The sequence below is a fragment of the Cynara cardunculus genome (genome assembly GCF_001531365.2).
Source record: "Cynara cardunculus var. scolymus isolate 2C chromosome LG 1, CcrdV1, whole genome shotgun sequence".
In the NCBI taxonomy this organism is placed as follows: domain Eukaryota; kingdom Viridiplantae; phylum Streptophyta; class Magnoliopsida; order Asterales; family Asteraceae; genus Cynara; species Cynara cardunculus.
This window is the reverse complement of record NC_037528.1, coordinates 604,963-631,687: the sequence shown is the minus strand read 5'-3', so window position 1 is coordinate 631,687 and position 26,725 is coordinate 604,963. Positions and strand designations below refer to the sequence as shown.

Here is a 26,725-nt window from a genome sequence, read left to right as displayed (position 1 = left end):
ATTTTTTATAAGGATAATAACTATTTTAATTATACTTTAATTTAGGTTTTGAAACGTTATATATATATATATATATATATATATATTATGATATATAAAAGTTATTGTATTTGTTGCGAAGTAATAGAAACTTGAGAGGCTCTGTGTAATATTTTCTATTTTAACGTGAGAAGATACGTTTATTGGTTTCTATGGATGGTCCAAGAGATGGGTTACGGTATTATTTTATTAAAAAGTGCGATAGTTTTTAGTGACGAATATGTAAACTTAATGTTTTTCATGTAAAGTATATACATGTAGTTAACGAGATTGAAAATAAAAAACTGTATGGTTTAATTTATGCTATATTACAAAGCATTTGATAAAAACTTTAAAATTACTTTTTATGCGTAAAGTACTGTTTATTAAAGCATATTACTTAAAACTCAAAATTACAAGTAGATTATGCGTAAGTACAACTTATTAAAGCTTCATATATGAATTCGTGTAAATAATTGTTGCATAACATAATTAAATACAGAATAAGCATCTCATTTTAAATATAAAAAAATCTAAAATATAATTAGGATAATCATTGAATCTTAACAGAATACTTAAATATTATCTTTATAAAATTTATAATATTAAACCAAAAATAAATTATTTCATTATAAAAACTTAAATTAAATTATAATAAAAAAATAAATTAAAGAAACTAATTACATACAAAATGAAAACTTTTAAATAGTTGATTTGATCTATACTATATTATAAAACATTTGACAAAAACTTTTAAAAACTACTTTTTATACGTAAAGTACTGTTTATTAATGCATTTTATTTAAAACTCAATATTGCAAGTAGATTATGCGTAAGTACAACTTATTAAAGCTTCATATCTAAATTTGTGTAACCAGATAAATATAATCAAATACAGGATAAACATCTCATTTTAAATATAAAAAATCTAAAATATAATTAGAATAATCATTGAGTAGTAACGAAATACTTAATTATTATCTTTATAAAATGTTAATTATTAAACCAAAAATAAATTATTTCGTTATTAAACTTAAATTAAATTATAATAAAAAATAAATTAAAGAAATTACATAAAAATGAGAACTTTTAAATAGTTGATTTGATATTAATATTGATATATTTTTTTCCAAATTTTTACAATATCTTCAAATTTATATTTTATTCAAAAATAAAATCATCGTTGTTTTCTTAAAAACACATAAAATCGTATTATAACATCGACAGAGACAAATAATAAAATAGAACATTAAAATCGAGGTGTACCTCGTTGCATTGCGCGAGTACTCTTCTAATATAATATAAGAGATCAGGTTTCTAATAAACCTAAATTTTTATTCAAAGTTTAACGGAATAAAAATTTATCATATTATGGGGGTGTTTGGGATTGCTTATAAAAACAACTTATTGACTTACTCCGGTGTGACACCGATAATAAGCGTTTTTGAGAGTTTGAATAAACAACTTATATCATTTGTATATATGTTCAGTAACTATAAACACTATCACGTACACTATTAATATACACATCTCTATATAACTCATTTGTATATATGTTCAGTAACTATAAACATATATACGTAAATTGAGAAAATTAACTGAATGTCATATACGTAAGAAGTATGGAATAGTTGTATCAAATGGTTGATGATAAAAAAGAAATTATGAATAAAGAAATAACATATCCAATGTTTGAATAATATTTTAATGTACCAAAGTATCAACCTGACTAACCTGATCAACCCATACGGTTTGAGTTGAGTTACGATTTTTCAAACCGCGAGTATTTGGTTGAGTTGTTCAAATGTTTTTAAACCGATCAAGTCAACTCATGAGCATTCTTAGTTACGGTGACGACGGTGGTAATGATTTTTTAAAATTACAAATCCGCCAAAAATTGGTCTCATTCAGTACCAACTTCCCAAACGTTCCACCGTCCCCACGACTTTCAAACTCACGCGCCTATCTTTTTCCATTATTAGATTTCACTTGGGACCATCATTAATAAATCAAGATCTTAAAAATATTTAATTTCAAGATATTTATCATAATTGCAATGATAACATGGCATTTTGGATCAAGGTTACCGTGAAACTCCGTCAAAACACTTTAATTTGGTGACAATTTGTGTCTACAAAGTCGTAACAGATATAAATATAAATGAGTATCAGTAATTTGATTTTTTGTTTGTTAAATATCTCAATTGACGAATGTGACGTTGAATTTATGTGGCACAAAACCGGAGGGCAAAATCCAAACTCAAACAAGGGACGTCTTTCCCATAGAGGAAACGTATGATGACTGTATCGAAAAACTAATGATGTCATAATCTTTTTTAACTTTTATATTTGAAATGTACCGTGTATTGTTTGGATTTTTATTAGGAAATAGTAACATCAATGGTGTTCATCGGTTGAAATCCAATTGATCAAGTTGGATCTGATTCAATCCAATAAACATTGGACAATAAGTCTAATATGATCCAACTGATTATTTAATTGGATAGGTTCGATTTCAGCCATTGGATACATCACTGTTAGTTATAAGTTGGATCAGATTTGGTCCAACCAATAGTAACTAAACTATTATTCAAAAACCAACCGATCCGATTTGAATCTTGAAATTTTGCATATGATTCAGTCTTGTCATAGTTGAATATTCAATTATGGACTCTGAACTGCAACATAATCTATCAGTTCTAATAAAATCAGATAACTTTTCAACACATTTTTACATAATACATCATATACTTTAATTTATACAAAGTATTTTTCTGAGTGAAATTAAGAAATCATATAATATTAATGTTCTTAAACCGTTGTCTTTTTAAGACTAAAAACACAGAATGGAATAATATTTATAGTTATAAAAAAAAAGACATATTTTAACTAAAAGTTGAAAAGGAAGTAAATATAATAAAATAAAATGGAGACTGATTCCCAACATAAATTTAAAATTCAAAAAGGCGTGTAGGGTATTTATTTTTTCATAAAACATTACGATTATATTTTATGTTTTTTTTGTCTACGTTGTTTGTAAAATATTGTGGATTTCGTTTATATGATTTTTAAGATTTTGGTTTTCAACTATAAGAATGGTGTCTGATTGGTTTGAGCTTGGCTCCAAAGGTTAAAAGTACCAAGAGGTCTCAAGTTCAAATCCAAGGAGAAATAAAAATCTCCTTGTGGCTACGGAGGTTCAAATGCGGTGACTCCGGGCTATCTGCAAAGCATGTGGTCGCCCTATGATTAGTCGGCTCGTATAACAGGTTGGATATCCAAGTTAATAAAAAAGATCTCTCTGGTTTTTATTTTTACAAATTGAAAAGTACATTTATGGTCCAAATTTCGTGTTTCAGAGCTGAAATTGGTCTCTCCAATTAACACTATTATAGGAGGCTCCATTAAGTTAGTCATGTGTCCCTCATGTGATGGCAATCTCGTCTTTTTATGCCTAATTTTAGAGTGAATTACATTTTTGGTCCCTCCATTGTTGGCTTTTGGTTCTCACTCATACATCTTGTAAAATACACTGGTAGTCCATTTTATGTACTTTGAAACCCAAAATGGACCGTTCTCCAACATTTCTATCCGACAAACCATAATCCCTTCGTGAAAACCTCTGTTCATGGACATGGGTTTTCAAGAAAGCATTGGCTTTCACCCTTCGCTGTTTGACAATGGTTGAAAAACACAGGGAGGATCTTGTGATGGTGTGAAGAGTAAAATAATGTCGAGGAAGGGACCATTTTGGCTCCAAACACATGAAAAATGGACTACCAATATAATTTACGAATTTTAGAGACAAAAACCAAAAAATAGTCATAGATGAGGGACCAAATATGTAATTCACTATAAATTTACAAAAAAAAAAAAAAAAAACGAAAATGCCTCTCATATAAAGAATACATGACTAATTTAAGGGAGCTTCATTTAACGGTGTTAAGTGGAAAAGCCAATTTGGGTTCCGATACATGAAATTTTGACCTTCAATGTATTCTACGAATCGTAGTGACGAAAACCAAAAAGTAACCATAGACGAAGGACCAAAAATACAATTCACTTAATAATTAAAAAAACAAACTTTTAATTTGATAAATTCATATAATAATTAATTCAATTACTCAAAAAATATTCTTAACAATATAAAATGTAGAAAGGTTTTGGTCCTATATTAAATTACCAATAATCAGTGATGGCTATAAATTCGTTCGTATATATATATAAAATCAAATCGTACCAAAGTTCACAAACAAAATATGTATAATTTTATCCATTAAATAATGATAAATAAAAACTTTTTGATGTTTAAATTTTATTTAAAATATATAGTTTTTTTAAAAAAAATCAAATAAAGATAGAGAAAACCTCAAAATAACGATAATCATAAAATTGATTTTAATTAAGAAAAATAAAAAAAGAACGAAAAAAGTCTCACATAACAAAATTTTTTTTAAGGACCGCTAGAAAAATGAATCAAGATCCATGCGAAAATATATGAAACCTCAGATTAATCTCCAAAAGAGCTTTTAAGGAGAGAATGGAGTTTCCGATATATATAGAAGGGAATTTGTCCAAATATAACCGATATGAAACTCCAACACGCCCTCTCCAATAAAAGCTCGACGAACACTTATTGGCCCAGAGTGTCGAGAGGGGGCTGTCTGGCCAGGCGATTGCCCGATAGTATCGATTCCGTAAAGTGGTAAACCTTAGTTATGATATCATGTAAGAACATATAAAACCTTAAATTAATATTTAAAAGAACCTTTGAAAAAAGAATATAATTTACAACATATATATATATATATATATATATATATATATATAAACTAAATTTGTAGTTTTTACTTTAAAATAATATATGGTAATGATGATATGTATTTAATTTTTTAAAATCCGACCAAACAATTTGCAGTTGATTATTACACAACCATAAATAATAAGTTTTTTAACGGTAAATCTTTATGTGTTACCTCACATTCACAATATTTAATTTTAAAAATAAATAAATAAATAATCGACCGTATTTTGTATTAATTTTTTAATTGTAATACGTGGCTACCGTCAACAAAAGGAAGCTTTTTATAAGCCACTTGGAACACACAACAATCTTCTCTCCACGGAACCGGGTTTATGATAAAAAACGGGAATCACTCCAATTCGCCAAAACCACCCTTCTATGAGTATTCAACGTAAAAATCAAAGCTTTTCCTTTTAGTTTCATCCAAGATTTCCTCCGGCGACAATGTCGTCTGGGTTTTCCGGCGGGTTCCCGGATTTCTTCAATGTGAACGGCGGCGGTGTAAACAACGTTGCAGGAAGATCTATGTCCATGATGAATGTGAACAACGTCAACAGAAGTGACTACAGGTCCCAACTCGCAGGTATTCTCTCCGACTCGTCTTCGATGGTCAGTGGGTCACGGTCTGATTTGATCGGAAAACGATCGTTGGCTGAATTCCAACAACGCCGACAAGAATATTCCGTTTACTTGAGAAACGTGAAACAAAGGGGTTACAATCAACAGGCTTCTTTGGTCCCTCCAACGGATTTTTTGGTTTCGCCTGAAGTTTCTTCGGTTTCTAATATCTCCTCTTCATCGTTGTCGTCTGTTCCGCGGTACGGTGTTCCGGTTCTGCAACAAGTTCGTCCGCCAACTGCACAAGCCTTCAATCTTGGTAATGGAAACTTTAACGGCGTAATGGGTAGTTATCAACATAACAATCGTAGCAATTTTTCGCGTATTTCTTTACCTAATTTAGCTGCGAAACAATCGCCGGCGACTCAAGAAACGGAGGGAAAGATGATGAAACGTCTGCAAGAGCTTGAGAAACAGCTTCTGTTGGATGATGAGGATGGAGAAAACGATGTTTCCGGCGTTACTAACAGCGAGTGGTCGGAAACGATTCAAAACATACTCGGTTCGACTCCGGTGCAGAAACCGGATAACACTGTTTCTCCTTCTCCTACTTCCTCGTCTTCTTCGTCGTGTGCATCTTCCTCTGCATCTCCGGCGACTACGGTTTGCCCAAAGCAGTTGTTATCAGACGCTGCATCCGTAATAACGGACGGCAAAACAGACTCAGCGGTGGAAATCCTCACGCGCGTAAACCAGGTATCAAACGCGCTTGGTACTCCTGAACAACGATTGAGTTTTTACATGGCGGCGGCGCTCCGATCACGAATGAACGCAAACCTGACGACGGCGTCGGAGTTGTACGGAAAAGAGCACATTTTGTCAACTCAACTTCTCTACGACAAATCCCCATGCTTCAAGCTTGCTTTCATGGCGGCCAACAACACCATTTTGGAACTGGGGCAGGCCGAGAAGAAATTACATGTGGTAGATTTTGATATAGGCCAAGGCGTTCAATATGTGTACTTGCTTCACGAGATTGCGGCGGCGCGTAAGGTTGACAAAGAGACACCCATTTCATTAACGCTTACAACTTTCACGGATTTTGGTAATGGGGGTGCTGAAAGATTGAAGCTTGTGGGTGATGGACTCCGATCACTTTCGAACAAATTGGGTGTTTTGTTTTCTTATAATGTTTTGGATTTCAAATTATCTGATCTCAGTAAGGAGGGTTTAACGGTTGAAAACGATGAAGTTTTGGCCGTAAATTTCGCTTTCAAGTTGAATAAGTTGCCGGACGAGAGCGTGACGACTGATAATCTGAGAGACGAGGTTCTCCGGCGCGTGAAAAGGATGTCACCGGCGGTGGTGACGGTGATGGAGCAGGAACTGAACGCGAACACTGCCTCAATCTCCGCGCGTGTAAACGACGCGTTTAGTTATTACATCGCGTTTTTAAACTCGTTGGACGCAACAATTCCAAAGGAAAACCCGGAGCGAGTCAAGATCGAGGAGGGACTGAGTCGTAGGATTTTCAACTCGGTTGCGTGCGAAGGGAGGGACCGCGTGGAAAGATGCGAGGTGTTCGGCAAATGGCGGGCCCGAATGACGATGGCTGGGTTTGTTTCCAAACCAGTGAGTCAACTCACCGCCGAGTCGTTGATGTCAAAGCTGAACTCGGCGACACGTGGCAATCCGGGTTTCACCGTGAAAGAAGATTCCGGCGGGATCAACATCGGGTGGTTGGGACGGACGCTCAACGTCGCCTCTGCTTGGCATTAGATTCAATGTATTATTATTAATTAATTTTGTTTAATTATTGTTTCCGTTAGATGCCTAATCCCACCTAACCGAATAAACGTGGCGTTTGAATGTGGGGTCAATTTGTAAAAAGTGAAACTTACAAGGGTATGAATATAAATACCATTTTCCATTTTCCATTTTCCATTTATTTAAATCGAATATACCAATTTAATTATAAACTAATTTTTAATTGTTAAACAGACAGGGGGAAGGTGTTTATGGGTAGTTATTATCATACGAATCTTATAACTTAAAGTTGGTATAGAAACATTTAGGAAATTAAAACGATTTTATGTATTTAAGGTTCCAACTTATAAATTATATTCATTTAAACAGTTTGGTTCAAATGAACTAAAGTATACTAAATAGTTGTTTGTCACTTGCTGAATGGTTTGATGAATGATGATTAAGTAGTCATAATAATGAAAAAGCTCTTATGATACAATATTAAATGGAATATGGTTGTTTGGTAATTATTTATAGTGAAATTAGGGCGTTGAATGGTTCAGGAAGACCCAATATACGAAATTATTTAGATGATTTTAAGACCATTAAGAGACATACGTTTTATTGTCAAACAAGATTTACCTTTTAGCGATTCAAATGTTGCCTCATAATGAAACTACTAAGAGGTAAATAAATAGTCAATAACTATATATTTAGATAATGTTCTTAAAAGAATTAGATTTGTTTTGTATTGCGTATTTGTGTGTCTTTTTTCTGATCTAGTTGTTGTTAAGTGGTACAAGCAATTTTGACGTGACTTGGAAAAGGAGCTAAGCCGTATCGATTGATTAAATCGTCTTTAACATAATTTCAAAGGGATAATTCTTTTTTCGCCTTGGTTGAAGAAGATATGACAAACAACTGTTTCAGGAACGAGTCACCTGACAAACAACTGCTTGGGGCACGAGTTACCTGATCCAGGTTCAACATGACAACATAGTTTCATGAGGAAAAAAAAAGAACGTCATCTTTTATGATCCTTTTTTTTTCCTTTCTGATACGTTGGTTTGAGTTTTTGAATGGGTCTCGAGAAAAATGCAAAGAGTTCCATATAACGGGGTTTGTGGGTTGTCAAACCAGATCCTTTTTACACCTTTCTCGTATTCGTGTGTTCGGTTGTAACTTTTTGCCTCATTTGCCCCCTTCCTTACTACATCTCGTAGTTTTTTGTGTTGATGGTGTGCTTGTTTTTTAACAGTCATAGTCGTTTTTATATCGTTTTTGAGTATTCTATTCTATTATTCCATCGACTAGCATTGTAGTTTATGATTGTTTTATTTCCTTTTTTCTTACCATATCATTAATATTACACTGCATACACATCATATAAAACGAAAAAAAATGGTTCAACCTTAAAAAAATCATATTATCTGTGACCTCCTGGTACTTTTGACCTTTGGAGCCAAACTCAAACCAATCAAGTACCACCCTTGTGATTAACTTAAAAACCTTGTGATTAACTTAAAAACCTTGTTAGTATATGTAAAGTTACAAGTGTTCAATGCATAAAATAATGTAAGTATAAGATGATGTCATATGTGACATTAATAGGACACAAAAAGCTGGTACTTGGATACTCAATAAATAGAAAGCAGAAGGTACAAGTAATTAATGCATCATTATATTATGAAGATGGATATATTAATGTGTTATACCATGGACCAATTTCATGAAATGATCAGTGTTACAGACTCACTGCCTCATCTGAATCCTTAGTAAATTTTCCATCTGTAAAAATGTAAAACTTGTGGCCATCATCTTCACCATGTTTAGCAACTTTATGTCACGTTGTTTTGGCCAATTGTACAAGTTTTACTTCATGTATTACAAGCTTTTATAGCGATCTTGACGAAGAATGGAAACAACCAGATTGGGTACGGTGAGTGGGGGATCCGGAGATTTAGGTTACTGGGGCCTTAAGGGTATTAATGTGCAAGGAACGATTATCGAGTGAATGAGTGGGGGTTTCGTCAAAATGTATCAGACCACTGGGGAGAACTGTCATAAATGACTGAGGGAACGAGTTAATTATACCTCGATTACTTAAAAACTGACATTCGAGTGTTTTTTTTTTGGAACCTCTCATGTAAATTAGCCCTAGGTATGGTAGACGGTCAAGAAATGTGTATGTTTGAAGAGGAAAGCTATAGTCGTCTTGCTCAGATGTGTTGTTGGCTGAGACATTTCCATTTGTTAGTTTTAGGTCCTCGAATTTCGTTTATGGGTTATGATTTGTTTGAAGTCACCTGTCGGTTAGGCATGAGTCATCAAACTTATATTCTAAAGAGAGATTCTAAGCGGTTTCACATTTCTAACACGACCATATCTAGGGGATCGAAACATTGTTTCGCCTCCCTTCCAAAAGGTACCGCCTAGAATAGGCGTGTAGGAGTTCCACGTTAACTAGACAAGAACCATCAAACCTGTATATATTAAGTAGGAAGATCGGGTCTTATTGGATTTCCGATGATGTCTAAATTCTATGTAAGTCAATAATTCAAACATCACTTGACATGAAGAGCGTATGTGTATATTATATAAAAAAAACCCTTCTTTTTCTCTGTAAAAGATGTTTTGCATACTCTAAATAATCAGCCCAAGTGCATAATAACATCGTCTAAAATACAATCTTGTACGTTAGCTTAACTGATAACAATGTTTGGGTTTTTGGGGATCCTCTCCAGAGATCAACTGGTTCGAGTTTTACAAGACCACTGAGGATTTTTTTTTTTTGCTGTTTTAAAATACCCATTAAATTAGTTAAGATGCATATGAATTAGTCGAGATATACGTATACTGACTCAGACACCCATGATTAAAAAACACTGTTTTTTTGAAAACTATTGTTGATAGAAGTGATTTACATTTATTTGAGTTGGAACACTACATACCCATGATCATTAAATGCATTCAATGTTATAAAGCAACCTTATCATGTCTTAATAATATTATCTACCTATCGTAAAAATCAATGGTATTTTTTCTATCTTACGAGTAAGGGTATTTAAAAACCCGACCAACGTATTCAACCCAATCCAATCTAACACCAAATAACTTAATCCGAAGCAACATGATGTCTAATCGAGTTGTAAAATTTTCAAATCGTAAGTATTGGGTTAATATTATTTGAGTCTGATATCTTTTTATTTCTTGGATTTAATATGATTGTTGAGTTTATATTAATATATACATTAGACAATTAACTATCGCATATACTCTTCATATATACATATTTTCAATCTATTCTCCATCTCTATGTAACTCATTCGTGTATATGTTCAGTAACTGTGAACATATATATATGTAAATTGAAAAAAAATTAATTGAATGTGATATACGTAAAAAGTATGGATGAATTGTATCAGATGGTTGATGATGAAAAAAAAATTATGAGTAAATAAATAACATGTTAAAGGTTAGAATAATATTTTAATATACCAAAGTATCAACCCGACTAACCCGATCAACCCATACGATTTGGGTTGGGTTGGGTTGCACTTTGGTTTCCATTGGGTTGAGTTAAGAGTTTTCAAACCGCAAGCATTGGGTTAGGTTGTTCAAATGTCTTCAACTCGATTAACCCAAATGAGTACCCCTACTTACAAGTGTATATTGTTTTTTTTTAAACCGACACAATAACTAAAAGATTTAAGATTTAAAAAAGTGTAAGAATGGATTTGTACCCTTGATCATGTTTAATATCAAACACACTTATGAATCACTTTTGATACGAGGATTAATCTATGTGCATCTCATCTCGATCTATGCCATTCTGACGTACGTCCAAGGGTGAAGATCTCTTCTTACGTTTTTCACTTTATTTCTTCTTCTCACCGAAAACTGACCCTATACAGGAATTGATTTTTGTAAATCATATCTTATTCCTACACGTTAAATATTATTAGTGTTTTTTTAATTACAAATTTTAAACTTTAGCATTAAAATACACTTTAAATAATATATTTATTTGAAAATTTTGAATGTTCTGAAAAGTATTATAAATCATGAAAAAATTGTATTACAACTAATAAAAGCTTGATAAAATTGAAAAGTCTATCCTATACATACCCATTTCTAACTGATCTCAATTAGAGATGATCAAATGGGCCCGGACCAACCCGGCCCAGTTTGGGATCGACGGTCCGGTATCGGTTACGATATTCCACCAAAAATAAGTCCCACTATTTTGTTTAAAATTTATTTTCAAATGTTTAATTTCAAATTTACTTTTAAGTGTATGTGATTGAAGACCAAAATGTATTATATTTTTAAATTTACTTTTAAGTACTATTTATTGATGCATATTACTTAAAATTCACGATTATAAGTAAATTGTGCGTATATACAACTTATTAAAACTTCATTTTTGAATTCGTATAACTAACTGCATATAAACATAATCAAATACAAGATAAACATCTCATTTTAAATATAAAAACTCTAAAATATAATTAAGGATAATCATAACAGAATCATGATCTTTATAAAAATTATATTGTTTAGTCAAAAATAAATTACTTCACTATTTGACCTAAATTAAATTACAATAAAAAATTGAATTAAAGAAATTGTACAAAAAAAGAGAACTTTTAAATAGTTAATTTGATATTAGTATCGATATATATTTTCAATTTTTTATGATGTCTTCAAATTTATTTTTATTCAAGTGTAAAAAACATTATTTTTCTCAAAACTACATAAACCATATTATATCAATAAAGATAAAAAAAATAAAATAAAATATTAAAATAAAGATGTATCTTGCTATATTGTGTGGGTACCTTCCTAATAAATTTAAAAGATAAACTCAATTTTTTTGGCTTGTTGACCTAAAACTCTAAAGTCCACGTTACAGGTCCATTGGGCTTGTGCATAAACTAAAAACTCACGGCCCGTTTTTCTATCTACGCGTTCCGTTAAATCATCACAAACTGAACCTTTCCATCTGACCCTTCTAGGCTGCTGCGATGATTGTAAGTCAAGTTCCTCTATCTCTTTACTGCACAATCTTCACCATACTTGAAATTGCTGATTCTCAGTTAATAAGCCTGATTGCTACATTTCTTGGTGTATGGTACGAGTTATTTTCCCTGTTTGATTGTTCATTTATGTCGTTGTTTGTTTGATTTTGCACTGATTAATTGTCCCTACGGATTTGAATACATGGTTGATTGATTTCGCCCTTGTATTATAAAGTATATTTGATCGGCCAACTTCTTTATAACAAAATGTAAATTTTTAGTGTTTTTGATTGACCCAATTATACTAAAAACGTATTTGTTAGTGTATTTGATTGACCAAATTCTTTAAAAACTATTTTTTATATATTAAAAATCAATTTTTAAAAAAAGTGGGACCGACTTGGGTCCGTCTGGAACCGGGACCGGTTCTCATAACCGGTCCCCATACACCTTAACCGAGCTTTCACTTTACGATTGGGACCGAAACTGATTCAGATTGTCACTGTTTCGGCCCAGAATTGATTTGGATCCGGCCCGGTATAGGACCGGCTTTTGGCCATGCCTGGTCCCAATTGGTAACAGTTTGGACTTTGGACCGGTCCAATTTGGACTAATTAGGTTTTATCTGTCCGAAACAGAAATCTAGAATGGGTTGTTTGTGGGATTTCTTCGAAGTATGGGATGTAAATTGAACACCGTTTATAGTTTGGGGGATATAAATGAAATTATTTACAGAGGCAAAAATTGGGCGAGCTAAACCCTCATCCTTTCTGGTTTCTCAAGTCTCGTAAGCACACAAATGGGGGCTCTGCGGCTTCCCTCTCTTACATCCATTTTCGCCATCTCGTCTTCCCGTTCGTCGGTGTTTCTCCGCCGTAGCAAGCAGCTCCATGTTCGGAAATTCACTGCTACAACCAAAGTTTTCGCCCAGAGTACTCCTGCCACAGAGGTTGCTCCGGCTGAATCGAACCAGAAGCCGCCAGTTCAGGAACAAGGCATAACACCTCGTTCTCAGGATTTCAATGCTTGGTACCTTGATGTCATTTCCATGGCTGAGCTCGCCGATTACGGGCCTGTTCGTGGTACGATGGTTATTCGACCATACGGTTATGCCATTTGGGAAGCTATTCAGGTAGGTCTTTTGTTTGTTGCGAGATATACTGATTACGCTTCATTTATTCACTTTCGATTTCGTATATTCCAGTTCAAAATTGAAGTTGATTTTTCCAATAATTTTATCTCTAGAGTGTTTTCATTGTACACTTTTGTACAAGTTAAAGGACTCAATTTGTGGCTTGAGACAAATGATCACATATTGAGACGTCTATCTAAAACGTAGTCAAATATGCCACAGTGCAAACCTTTTAGTAGCCATTGCCCATTGGTAAAATCATGCACTTAGATGTAAATCTGTAGCTCCTTTTGATCATCTGGATTCTGGAATGGACCCCGTATTCTTCTGGAGAGATCTTAAATTTCAGTTTTCTTTTGGCAGGATTACTTGAATGTTAAATTCAAGGAGACTGGACATAGTAACATGTATTTTCCACAGGTACGTGTTAAGTTAACGTCCTTTGTTGATTATTGAATGTGGTGAACTAGGTCTTGGAGATTATGTCTCTATCAAATTTATTTAAGAAAGAGTGCTTGTGATTGGCTGCAGTTTATACCGTATTCGTTTATAGAGAAAGAAGCGAGCCATGTTGAGGGTTTTAGTCCAGAATTGGCTCTTGTGACTGTTGGAGGAGGGAAAGAACTTGAAGAAAAACTTGTGGTACTGATTCTAGTTGCTCTACAACTGCCAATATACACTTACTTTGATTTGATATTGTTTTGTATATTTCTGGAATTGTGTTTCTAACTAGAAGATAGAAATGGATTCTGTAAATGTTGATTTAAGTCGGGAGAACCGAGTCCTGAGTATGACTTTGATTCTTGCAATTCATGAGGCTCTTGCAGGTTCGACCTACTAGTGAAACCATTGTGAACCACATGTTTACCCAGTGGATTCATAGTTATCGTGATCTTCCCCTTATGATCAACCAGGTATGGTTTTACTTTCTGCCTTTTATTGTCAACCTCTTTTATGGGATTATTCATTGTGACCTTTATTTCATAGAATTTATTATTAATTACGTTTCCTGATTATTGCTAGTGGGCAAATGTCACAAGATGGGAGATGCGCACCAAACCTTTTATTAGGACTCTTGAATTTCTCTGGCAGGAGGGGCATACTGCGCATGCCACTCCCGAGGAAGCAGAAAGGGAGGTTTGTATCTATTTTGTGTAAAAGCCTGTTGATGGTTTTCGGGAAGACACTACTTTTTGTTCTCTCTAACAGGTTGCTGCTGCTCAAACTGCAGGCGATGCAGATGATTGATGTCTATACAAAATTTTCTTATGAAGAAGCTGCTATACCTGTTATTCCAGGTCGAAAATCAAGGGTAGAGACATTTGCTGGAGCAGATAGAACTTATACAATTGAAGCTATGATGGGTGATCGTAAGGCCTTGCAGGCTGGAACCAGCCACAATCTAGGGCAAAACTTTTCTCGTGCTTTTGGAACACAGGTTTCTTTCAAACCATATTCACGGCGTTGCTTTAATTTGGTTCTTACCATTGTAATGTAGGAAAAAGGAAAGAGAGATTTTTCTACTTAGATTGGAATCTTTAAATACAATGCAGTGAATTTAGCTTGGGAATAGACTGCTGCAGAATTGAGTATCTTTTAAGAACCAAAGCACTATTGCTACTGCGACAACTATTGACCCCAAAACTTAAAACACCGTCTGTACAGTTTGCTGATGAAAATGGCCAAAGGCAGCATGTATGGCAAACTTCCTGGGCTATAAGCACCCGATTTGTTGGTGGTATCATCATGACCCATGGAGATGATGCTGGATTAATGCTTCCCCCAAGGTTGGCTTCTATACAGGTATTATTCTTCAACCTGAAGTCCTTAACAGAATTATTTCAGATATGCTTTTAGCTTTTTTAGTATGGAATTACCTTTGTTGGTCATCTGGCTTCAGGTTGAATCAAATTTGTTTCTCATGCTGTAGGATTTTTTCCCTGCACTCCGCATGATTTTGTTTTCTTTGTCGAACAGAAATGCTCTGCTCTTATATTAAATACATTCGGAAGGGACAGTGCTATTTTGAATGAACTTTTTTTTTATAAATATAATATGCATTTCCATTCTCATTTTTTAATGATCAGTTAACTGAGTAATGGCATATTGAAAGTTTGTTTCATGATTTCAAGGTGGTAATTGTACCGATTTGGAAGAAGGCTAATGAAAAGAATGAAGTTCTTGATGCTGCATCGTCTATCAAAGACGTTCTTCATACTGCTGGGATCAAAGTAAAGCTAGACGAATCTGATCAAAGAACGCCAGGATGGAAATTTAATTTCTGGGAAATGAAGGTGAGATACTAAATGGAGGTTAAAGTAATTTGTTGAGACTATGTCATCTCCATATTCTCTGGCAAGTCCAAAACAGTATCTATTTTTTGTATGCTTTTTTTCTCTTCTCTAAGCTGTGAATTTACTCTTTTTTGGCTTGTGAGTGGAGGGAGGGACAGAATGGGCAGAGACATAGAGATCCAAGGCGCAATTGTCATGCTATGATAATTCTTTCCATGTTTCCATAAATAATCAGATTAACTTCTTTTTCATGCTGACCATGAGTGAGTATGAACATTTTAGGTTAATTCATCCCATGGTCTCACACGTGATCCATGGCAACATGGTGTTATCCAAGTAGTGATTTACGGCTTCTCTTAAAATGTAGTCTCGTGATTATCGACATATGCTACTGTATGCAAATGAATTTCAAAACATTATATTTTGCAAGGAATTGGCATTACTGCCGCATTGTTACGGGTGTAATGTTCTTCTAACGAGGGAGCCGTTTTTTCTAGAAATTTAGTAATTCTCAGCTACTCTGGTGTTTTGGTTCAAGTTACTTGATAGTTGTAAATGATAACTTTGGTTTTCTCCTCTCCCACAGGGCGTGCCTCTAAGAATTGAGATTGGTCCTCGCGATGTTTCAAGTAGGAGCGTTGTGATATCTAGAAGAGATATTCCTGGAAAACCAGGGAAAGTTTTTGGAATATCTATGGAACCTTCAGTTCTTGTACCTTATGTCAAAGAAAAGCTGGATGAGATCCAATTATCCCTTTTGGATAAGGCCAAGTCTTTTCGAGATAGGTATACTGTTCAATTCTAACAACCTTGTTTGTGTTCATTATAGTGAAGAGAAAGGAATGGGAAAGATGTTAACACCACTTGTTTTCTTAGCAACTTTGAGAGAAAACAGGGACAAAACATTAAGATGATGTTCTATCATCATTTTTACCTTCCTTTCCATAAAAAACAAGAGAAAATGAAAGATTTTACCAGAAAAAGAGGAAAGGAAGAATTTAACCTTCCTAGTAAACTCATATACAAGAAAGAAGTAGGTGAATCCATATCTATTTGTTTTTCCTAGCATTTAGTTTTCTAGTTCACTTTTATCTCCAAATTTGGCTAAATGTCCCCTTCTGAACGGTATTAATGTTAATGAGTACTGATTTATCTGCAGCAACATTGTGGATGTGAGCTCATATGACGAACTCAAAGAGGCAATATCACAGGGAAAATGGGCAAGGGGTCCATGGGTAGGAAGGTAAGTTGTTAGCTTTTTCATTTCCAATTTGTTGTTGTCAATCATGATGTTTTACAAAAAAATCAGAATTATTAACGAGATAAAGACATTTATTAACACTGAATGTATTTTCTTGTGTCCGATTGTCTGACCCACTTCTGACCTCCTTTTGTTGTTGTGTTACGCAGTGATGAAGACGAACAGACGGTCAAAGAAGAAACTGGAGCAACCCTTAGATGTTTTCCTTTCGAACAACCTCAGGGGCCAAAGAAATGCCTGATGACGGGCAGTCCAGCAGATGAAGTTGCAATTTTTGCTAAATCTTACTGATCACAACACAAGGCCATATCCGTAATCAGGTCTTCATTCTGCTTTTAACTCCTCCATGTTCTCTTAATCTAACTATGTTAGGCTTATCTTGTTTTCCCCATTTATGGCATACCTTGAATCCATTTTCTTAATACTATTGCTTGAAAAATGAAAAAGCCACCTTAATCTGACAATGGGTCCGTTTACCAAACGCTTACCGAGTGTTGCTTACCTTACCCGGGGAGCATTCCACGAACCGAGAATCTTACAGTAAGAGGTTGCGACTCTTGCCAGTAAGTGCTTATTTGGTAAAGGCCTTCCAGCCTAGTGGTAAAGGCTTGGGCATGGCATAGTCATGAACCCGAGTTCGAGCCCTGGGAGGGGAATGTTGGCGACATTTAAGTGGGGCCATGTTTAGCCTCCAAATTTGCCGGGGATTAGTCGGGCTTTGGCCCGGACACCCTTACAAAAAAAAAAAAAAAAAAAAAAAGTGCTTATTTGGTAAGCATTTGGTATACGGCCCCAAATGATTCGATTTGTATTTGTTTTTAGTTGGAATTACATTTCTATCTATTGGGTGCTTGAAATCTTTATAGAATTTTTCGTCTTTCTATGTTGATGGGTTCCAATTTGTTAATGCAGCTGACCGAGCCCAACTGATCGGTGGAGCTGTGTATGAAAAGCAGAATGAAGAAGAAAACAAGACAGAGATATGATTAGGGAATTGGAAAGGGAAAGCAGAAGGAACCAAAGCAACGAAGATAGAATAATTTGCTTGCGATGACACATTTCTTATTGTATTTCTCTAAATGCAAACATTATGAACGGTATTTATGCGTTGTGTCATGTGTGATACGAAGGTTTTGTTATGGCAAAAGTGCAAATTTTTAAGCGTCCAATTGTTGGGCGATGAAGAAGGCGCATGAGAAGTTGCAGAAAATAAGGATTTTGTTGGACATGATACCAAACGAGGTCTTTAAATTAGAGTGAGGAGTCGAGTCTATCAAGATAAACCAAGAGAGGATAAAACCGTGTTGGTTCGGGCACGTTCGAAGGAGATGGATGATGGCATCACTGAGGAGGGTTGAAAGTGTAACGATTGAGGGGGTGAGGATGTACACAAACGATTTGAAAAGCGCTGCGTAGTGAGCTTAAGCTTAAGGCATGTTTGTTAACGACTTAACGAGCTTAATGGGATGTATAACCTAATTCGGTCGGTTATAAATGACAGTTTGGTAGTTAGTGTCTTAATGATATAGAAACAACTAATTTAGTAAACTTGTAGGGGGGTTTTATGTAAAAATCCAAGTTTTTCTAAACTTGTCTCTCCTAATTAACATGCTCATTTTATCTACAAAAAAAACTCTCTCAAACAAAAATCTTCTCAATCTATACAGATAGATTAATTTATAAAGACAACTTTATTCATAAAGTATTCAATAAAAACAAACCAAATAACCTCTTTAGTTTGGACAGGTTTTTAAGATAAAATAGTATTGCGAACTTTCGACGTCTCAAAGAAATTTTCCAAATCTTTGTTAAAAGGAGGAAGTCTTAAAAAACAGTCTTTCGAGACTGGTTTGGATATCTCTAGTTGTATGTAGTTTTATTTATATTGTTTTTTCTCTTTTTTTTATTCGAGAAATAATATCCGAAGAGATCGGTTGGGTTTTAGTAAGAGGTGAAAAACGTAAAAATGAATCTCTACCCTTAGAATTTAGATGCATACTTGACACCACGATGAAATGCATCGAGTGTTATTCATAAGTGAGTTTGAGATTAAAGTTAATTAAAAATTCAAATTCCTTTTTATATTTCTCATTTTAACCTTCTTTCTCACCCGATACTCATTTCGAAGAGATAAACAATTGTTACTTACGTGCTTGCTATAAGACGTAATCAATTAATTATTGAATAATGTGCATGTTAGCAAAAGATGGGGTAGGTGCATGTTACCAAAAGATAGATAGGGTTCGTGTGGCTTTCAACCGAAGCTATCTCCAACACATACCTTATCTCATCGTTCACAATTCCACGTTAATTTTGGCTTTATTTCTTTTTCATATTATCATTATACAAACTCCTCCAACATCCACGCTTAATAAAATACATTACTATAAAAATGTTTTTTTTTTTAAAACCCATTAAATTAAACAAGAAAAAAAAATAGGGAACTGCGAACGAACATAGCTCTGTGAGAAGCGAAGAAATAAAACAGAGAAACCAAAAAAACAACACCCAAAATCAAAGGGGAAAGTAGATCAAAATGAAACTAACTTTATTTTAATTCTTATTTTGTGAAACCAACTTTCAAAGCATTCATTTTAGGGTATGACACAAACTTTGACTACTTAACCTCAAAACCTACTAATGATAATGTGGAGTTTGTAAAATCTGATATATCATTTTTATTTATTTTTATTACGAACTAAAATTCCATGTCATTAGTTAAAAAAAATCAATATATCATCCGTCCTCTTGCTTCCCAATTCTTGGCTCCCCAACCGGCCGCCTACACCTTCGAAGACTACTTTTTCCATGAAGAGGATGATGATGGAAAAACCTTTCCATATTTCGAATTAATGTGTTTATGGAACAGTCCTCTTTCCGACAGTGACCCTCCACCTCCCTTCACCCTGTACTTGAAGGAAATGTGGTGGAGAGGCGGGAAGAAAAATGAATGGAGGTTAGAGATTGGGAGGAGGGGATTGGAAAATGATGAAGATGATGCAGCCACCGTTGCTAGGTCTTTAGTTTAGAGTTTGTATTTTTTCTGGGAATATTTTAGAAAAAATTTGTTGGAATATCCACATAATTTAGTTTTTTTTTTGTCACTATATTTTAAGGTAACCGATTACCTGTTCATCATGTTAACGAGTTTCTTGAATACATAAAAAGTTTGTTTCAAACCCTAAAATGAATACATAAAAGGTCTATTTTAGTTATTTTCATTTTAGTTTAGGGTCCAATCTTGATTGAGGAAGAGTTACGGACAAGTAAAACAAAAAAGAGGGATATTTCAACAGAAGGAGAAGGATCTGCAACAACCGAGAGTACTGACCCTGTTCTTGTTCCTAACCTTTGATCATTTAAAGAGTAATATTAATATAATAATATTATAATTACACTAATATAAATCATACAGCAATAAAATATATTTTATAAAAAGCATATGATAAACTCTAAAAAGCAAAAGGATGTAATCGTTATTAATATTTAGTCAGTGCTTAATATAAAATTTCAGGTAAATATAATTTTTTTTATCTATTATCTATCTTAATAAGATATCTTATTTTAATCAAAACCCTTATCATAGTCGCTCTTTATTTGATTAAGAAAGGAAATATTTTTTGGTCACACGATGTAATTCAATTAGGTTGTGATTAGAACACTGAATATGACTTAACAAACCATAAATTGAATCATTGTTTCACGTATGACATGACTTTTATGTGGAATAAACATAAACAAGGTGAATAAGACGTGTTCCATCTCTACCTCATGGAATAAGGTGAAACAAGACTATTTTACCAATGTACTATAAAAAACAAACATAATTGTTTTTTAAAACATCAAAACATTTCCATTTTTTCATTTTATCCATTTCTTTAATTTTTATTTTATTATTTAAAAAAATGATTTTACTATCCTACAAATATTATTTTTATACATTTTTTATATATTTAATATAATATATAAAATTAAAACAACCTTTTAATCGTTTTAATGAAACTTTTTAAGTAAATATCTTTTGTTATGAAAAATAATTATCGTATTATAATTTAATAAATTAATAAAAATATAAAAAACTTATTAAAAATAAATTAATTATTTTACCAGTCTAGGACAAGGCATTCACTGGATATGGAAAGTTTGCGACAGTGACCGTTGGATGATAGATAGGGCTTGAATTAGAGCCACACGATTATACCCTCCATCATCGCCGCACCTTTCCCGTGTTAAACTAATGCAAAATCTCCAAGTTTGACCTAGCGCTTCTTATCGTCAGACAATATCCAACCATAAATACCCTCCACCATTTTCATTTGGTTTTGTGGTCTCTTGAAGAACAAATTCGGATTTTGAGGTTTCAAATCTTCAAGAGAAATTTGGTGCTTCCATCACAGAAACCAAAACGTTCGACGATTCGTTCAATCTGGCGTATGATTGATGCAAATCAAACAACCAAGAGTTTGACATTTCTGTTTATGTTCAAAGGATAGATCTTAATTTTCGTTTGAATCGCCCAGAGAAACAGCGGGTGTTGATTGATTCCTTGATTCAGGTCCAGTCAAAGATTGAACACAGGTACGAAAAAACCGTAAGTTTTTTTTTGATTTTACACGTGTTTTCATGTGATTGTTTTTCCCAATCAATCGATGAGGAGTTTTCTGATGTCAGACTGATGCAAATCTCCGGCATTTTAGTTGACTCGGTCCCAAAACATACAGAAATTTACGCACCGAAGATGATTCTCCGCTAGATGAGTTGATGAAAACGTGAGAACCCTAATGATGTTACTATCTATTGATTGATCTCTACTACAAACAGAAATCCTGCAATTATTCGTTCTGTTCCATCCGCGTCTATGGCCGAACCTCCAAACTTGACTTTGATTTAGCTTTTTCTGCTGCGGTTTATCATCTTAGTGACCTAGAAAATACTCACCTCTATATTCCAAGGATTTCTTCAATGGAGGCATGATTTCGAAAGGGGCAGATCCACGGAAACTAAATCTAGCTATGCTGTTATAAATCTAAATCTCCACTTATCATCATGATGAGGGGAACGTTCTTCCTGCCTTAGATTTAGTTTTTTGTTCTCCTTTATCAGGATCTGAAGCTCGGAGTACTTTTCGAAAACCTGTTCTGTTCATGAACTGGATTAGGGTAAATTCTAGGTCCTGATGAGATATCAGAGTACTTTTTTTGGATCTGATAATAATCGTTGGGAGCACCCATCGATTAAGTTCTTCAGGGCCAAATCTACAAAGAACTGAATGAAGTGTTACCATTATGCCCGTACGTAAGTATAGTTTCTCAACAATTATATGTGGAATCGTCTGGCCTTCGATTCTTGTACAGGTTTCTAGATCCAGCCATAGGGTGATACCTGTAGATCTTGTCAAGAACATACTCCCCATAGGTCCAGATGTATAAAAAGATCTACAAAATACTGTTATGCAGTATTTAGTTCTTAGTTTTCGGCCAGAGCTTTGTATGCATAACTAATATATTTAATTGCCAAGACCAAATGTCTAATGGTTGAACTAGTACCTTCAATATCAGCAAGCGGTAAATATTGGGCATACTCATAACATTAATGATTCTTGTGGTCCCAATTATATCTTTGGATTGGCTCATCTATTGCCAATTCTCATGATGTTGGACCCTATGAAATATTTTCTTGAGGTAGGCTCCTTCCCAAATCGCCACTGTATCAGGATTCTTAAGGTTCAGTCAGCATTTCAAACTTGAAATTCTCTACACATGTCAATTTTTTCTTAACTTTATGTACATGTTATGTGTAACATTTCCCTAATTGCTTGGAATCGTTTCATACGACATTATGCATAGAAAATAGCAATACACAATGGATGTGATAATAATGTTCTTTCATGTATTGCTTCTGCAGTTTGCAGGTTGCTCTGCACTACCAGTTTGCAAGCTACTAATTTATGGCATAGAACCTGTTTTGACCAGTGCATACCAGAATGGATCCGGGGAACTATATAAATGCTGACTTGAAGTGGAACATAGTGAAAAAAGGTCGTAGGAGTGTGACGAGACGCCCGAGGAAGCCGGGGGCAGACAGTTTTGGATTGGGCAACGATCCAACTGCTTTTGATGCCAAGAAGGTATTTATTTATACCATTTATCTGAGTGTGGGTTCTATCTTCAATATGGCATGGAGATTTACTCAATACTTGTCTTAACAGTCTGGCACAGATGTTATTGGGGGACACTTTGCAGAGAAGGTAGTTGATGCCCCTTTAAAGAAAAGAAGACTTTTGCGTCAATCTCTATCTCCAGCTCCTCAAACTCCATGTCTCCATGGTGAAAGGGATCTGTCACCGCAACCTCAAACTCCCTCTGTCCATCATGAAGATTCTGGTCAGAGATGTCATTCAATTTCACTATCCCTGAGCCGGAAAACTAAGTCCAAAAGTGGATCGAGAAACAGTAATATACTAAAGCAGACAAAGAAAGAGGTCTCCAAGCTGGATGACTTTTCCGGTATTGAACTTCTTGCTGCTGCTGCATGCAGTAGCTTCCTTCATGATAATGCAGATCATGGTGAAGATTTTCCTGTGTTGAAAGAACAGAGAACACCAGGAGTTAATTCATGTACTATTGATATAAAAGAAGCTATCACATCAACCGCTGGTTCATCAAATCGAGACAGCATGGTTCCTGATACACCAATTCTCCATGATAATGGTAACGAAGAGGGGCAGAAAAAGGTTGCTCCTTCCAAAGGGTTAAGGTTACATTGGGACTTAAATACTGTGATGGATGAGTGGGAGGAACCTTCTAACAGTTTGCTGGTTGAACCTCACTCTCATGAAAATTGTTCAGAAGGTGTCTATAATGGTGATTTGAAGGGTGAAAATTTGAATTTAGAAAGTTGTGAAGGCAGATTCACAGAAGTTGAACCTCCCTCTCATCAATTGTTTGGAAAGCATGATGCTGCTCTCTCAGATGTGCTTGTCGTTGAAAAAAGTAATGGTGATTCTTTTGGGAAAACATATGAATCGATTCAAGATTTGGGTTGCACAGAGGATTTGACGGGCACAAAGAAGATCAACAGTAAGATGTCAGATGGTGAGAGTTCTGTAAGTAAATCAGATGTGGTTGATGCGTTGGTTCATCCAGACAAGTGCGAAGATTTTTCCACTTCAACCACATCGATTTTACGAGAACAAACCATCATGAAGTGTGAATCAGACACAATAGACAATCATCTGGAACACAATAATCATAAAAACACCATATCGCAGTCAGATCTGCAGCCTGTTTCTGAAGAAGTAATGCAAGATGGGTTTCCATCTCCGAGATTGTGCACAAGTTATAGTGACAACAAAGTTGGTTCAGAAGATCCTCTCAGTGAGTGCTGTGGTTCAGATGTTACTCAAGATGAACAGGGTCACATGGCTGAAGGTGATACAACAGACAAAGTTCAGGTTGGTTATGATTCTCCATTTGAAGACGGTGAGTTGAGAGAGCCAATTGGATGGGAGGAGAATGAAGTTGTGGAAAAACAGACCATCTATTACGAGTCTGATAACACATACAAAAATGACTATGGCACCATTGAGAACTCTTTGCCAGAAAGAATTAAAACGAGCCATGATCATGGCCAAGCTATGGAAGATCATCCATCATTGTTGGTGAAGGAGGCTGTGCATAACAACGACAAGCAAGGTGCTCAAGCAGATATCCTCGAGAGACCAAATAGTTTGTTTGAAGAAAGTGATTGTGGCTCAGGAAAAGAGATTTCCGGGAGGAAAACTGCGGATGGTGAATCAAGACAGCTTAAAGGGAATTCATTGCTTATTGATGAATCAACATCCATTGACGGGTGTAGGAATGGTGCATATATACGGCACAGCAGGTAATTTCTTATACCATGAAGACAGTATGATGTTAACTTGTATTTCTTGTAGTTTTGGCATTAAATGCTTTTTTGCATGCAGGTCTAGTAATATCGGAGATTATTATTCACGATCTGGGAGAGATTTAGGTCCATGTGTCGATTCCTCCATGAGAAATTGCGATTTGAAGAGCAGTCACGAATACCATAGGCCGAGAAATGGTAATCTAGATCCAGTTGCAAGGTCTGGTGGATGTAGGAGCCTTGACAGCCACCAATTTAGAAGCTATGATCCAAGGGCTGCTTATCGAAGGCCATCACCATCTGAAAGAAACAACGGTTATGGTGTTCCTAGAGGACCACCGGTTAGAAGCCTTAGCCGTGATAGATACAGGGGTGGATCCGGATTTCATCCACAAGGGTTGAGAAGAACCCCTGATGAAGAATACCATGAAAGAAAAATCCGTTGTTTTTCTCCCAATTTCAATCGACCTGGGAGACGATCCCGATCAAGATCCCGGTCAGGGTCTCCTCCCATTGCTTGGCATTTTCAGAAACAAAGGAATCTGGATACAGACGATGAGGCAAGATTTCCGAAGCCAAGTAGTAATTCAAGTGAGATAGAAACTTGTGATGACCGGAGATTGATTGATAAGAAACGATCAACAGTTGCAATGATTAGGCGAACCCAAAGGTTCGAGTCAATTGGGTATCCTGAAAGATTGAAGTCGGATGATCATTTTCGAATCACTCAACGTTCTGGAAGGTTTTCACAGCCGAGCGGTCCACACATATACAAGGATCATGGTGATTCCGTCAAGAAACACGATGGGCATTATGAAAAATCGAGGCGGTTTAGATATATGGCGGATCGTAATCTAGATAGAGATGGTCATGGGCATGGCTGCTTGAAAGAGGCAGCAGGAGGAGGAATGGTTACAGGTGAGAGTAAAAGTGAGGAGAAAGGTCGGAGTTCAGTTTCCCGTTTTTCTCAAGTCTGATAACGAGTTTTTGAATTTTGATTGTTTTCACCTTCACTTTTGGACCAAATTGGTAAGAGTTTTGGTGAGGAGGGGAGGGGAGGGGAAAGGGGTATTTAGGACAATTTTTTTGTATGTTTCATGTCCTGTTTTTAATGGGTCAAATGCCATTTAATGGACTGGTTTCCTCTTTGGCCATCCCCCAGTTTTCACTTTTCAGAGAAGAAAGCAACAAACTGCATTCAACTGTTGATTTCTGTAAACTGTGATATATTTACATGAATCCAACTTCAAAGTTTTATTTATAAAGAATTACATAATTTTGTTTATTTATTTAATTCTAAATAATTATATAAATCTGATATATATATATATATACAATATTATAAAGCATTTGATAAAAATTCTTAAAAATCATTTTTTATGAATGAAGTACTGTTTATTGATGTATACTACTTAAAATTTAAAATTACAAGTAATTTTGCGTAAGTATAACTTATTAAAGCTCCAGTATAAATTCGTGTAACTAACTGTAGATAAACATAATCAAATACAAGATAAACATCCATCTTAAATATAGAAAATCTAAAATATTATTAAGATAATCATTCAGTTATAACAGAATGTTTAATTATTATATTTATAAAAAATATTATATTATTAAACCAAAAATAAATTACTTGTTATTAACCCTAAATTAAATTATAATAAAAAATTAAATTAAATAAATTAAAAAAAACGAGAACTATTAAATAGTTAATTTGATACTAATATCGATTTTATTTTTTTTAAATTTTTATGTTATCTTTAAATTTATATTTCATTCAAAAATAAAAAATTATCGGTTTCTCAAAACACATAAAATTGTATTATATCGATAAACCACATAAAATCGTATTATATCGACGGAGACAAAGAATAAAAACTAAACATTAAAATAAAGATTTATCTCGCTTTATTATACGAGTACCCTTCTAGTATATATTATATATATATATTGCTTCAAATGAATTTTAAACACATATTTAGAAAACAATTAAAACATAAAA

The 26,725-nt window shown here is 34.5% G+C and overlaps 3 protein-coding genes across 7 annotated transcripts; all 3 read left to right on the top strand.

Moving 5' to 3' along the window:
• The first annotated feature begins 5,193 nt into the window (after nt 1-5,193).
• Nucleotides 5,194-7,288, top strand: LOC112526837 (scarecrow-like protein 8). The gene has a single exon (XM_025137262.1). It carries the CDS (start codon nt 5,266-5,268, stop codon nt 7,156-7,158), a length of 1,893 nt encoding a protein of 630 aa, XP_024993030.1. The 5' UTR covers nt 5,194-5,265; the 3' UTR covers nt 7,159-7,288.
• Nucleotides 7,289-12,892: 5,604 nt separating this feature from the next.
• Nucleotides 12,893-18,017, top strand: LOC112529145 (proline--tRNA ligase, chloroplastic/mitochondrial). The gene is made up of 12 exons (XM_025140231.1): nt 12,893-13,278; nt 13,642-13,698; nt 13,810-13,920; nt 14,106-14,192; nt 14,302-14,415; nt 14,510-14,716; nt 14,944-15,081; nt 15,411-15,572; nt 16,159-16,358; nt 16,732-16,815; nt 16,983-17,153; nt 17,746-18,017. Exons 1-11 carry the CDS (start codon nt 12,946-12,948, stop codon nt 17,122-17,124), a joined length of 1,635 nt encoding a protein of 544 aa, XP_024995999.1. The 5' UTR covers nt 12,893-12,945; the 3' UTR covers nt 17,125-17,153; nt 17,746-18,017.
• Nucleotides 18,018-21,150: 3,133 nt separating this feature from the next.
• Nucleotides 21,151-26,008, top strand: LOC112520135. 5 transcript variants are annotated; one of them, XM_025128453.1, is made up of 5 exons: nt 21,151-21,411; nt 21,531-21,602; nt 22,738-22,960; nt 23,042-24,717; nt 24,800-26,008. In XM_025128453.1, the coding sequence occupies exons 3-5, from the start codon at nt 22,817-22,819 to the stop codon at nt 25,695-25,697; spliced, it is 2,718 nt and encodes a 905-aa protein (XP_024984221.1). In that variant the 5' UTR covers nt 21,151-21,411; nt 21,531-21,602; nt 22,738-22,816; the 3' UTR covers nt 25,698-26,008. The 5 variants fall into 5 exon arrangements, with proteins under 5 accessions (XP_024984221.1, XP_024984226.1, XP_024984207.1 ...); XM_025128458.1 differs by having other exon boundaries at nt 21,505-21,602; nt 22,745-22,960; XM_025128439.1 differs by having other exon boundaries at nt 21,505-21,602.
• Nucleotides 26,009-26,725: the final 717 nt, after the last annotated feature.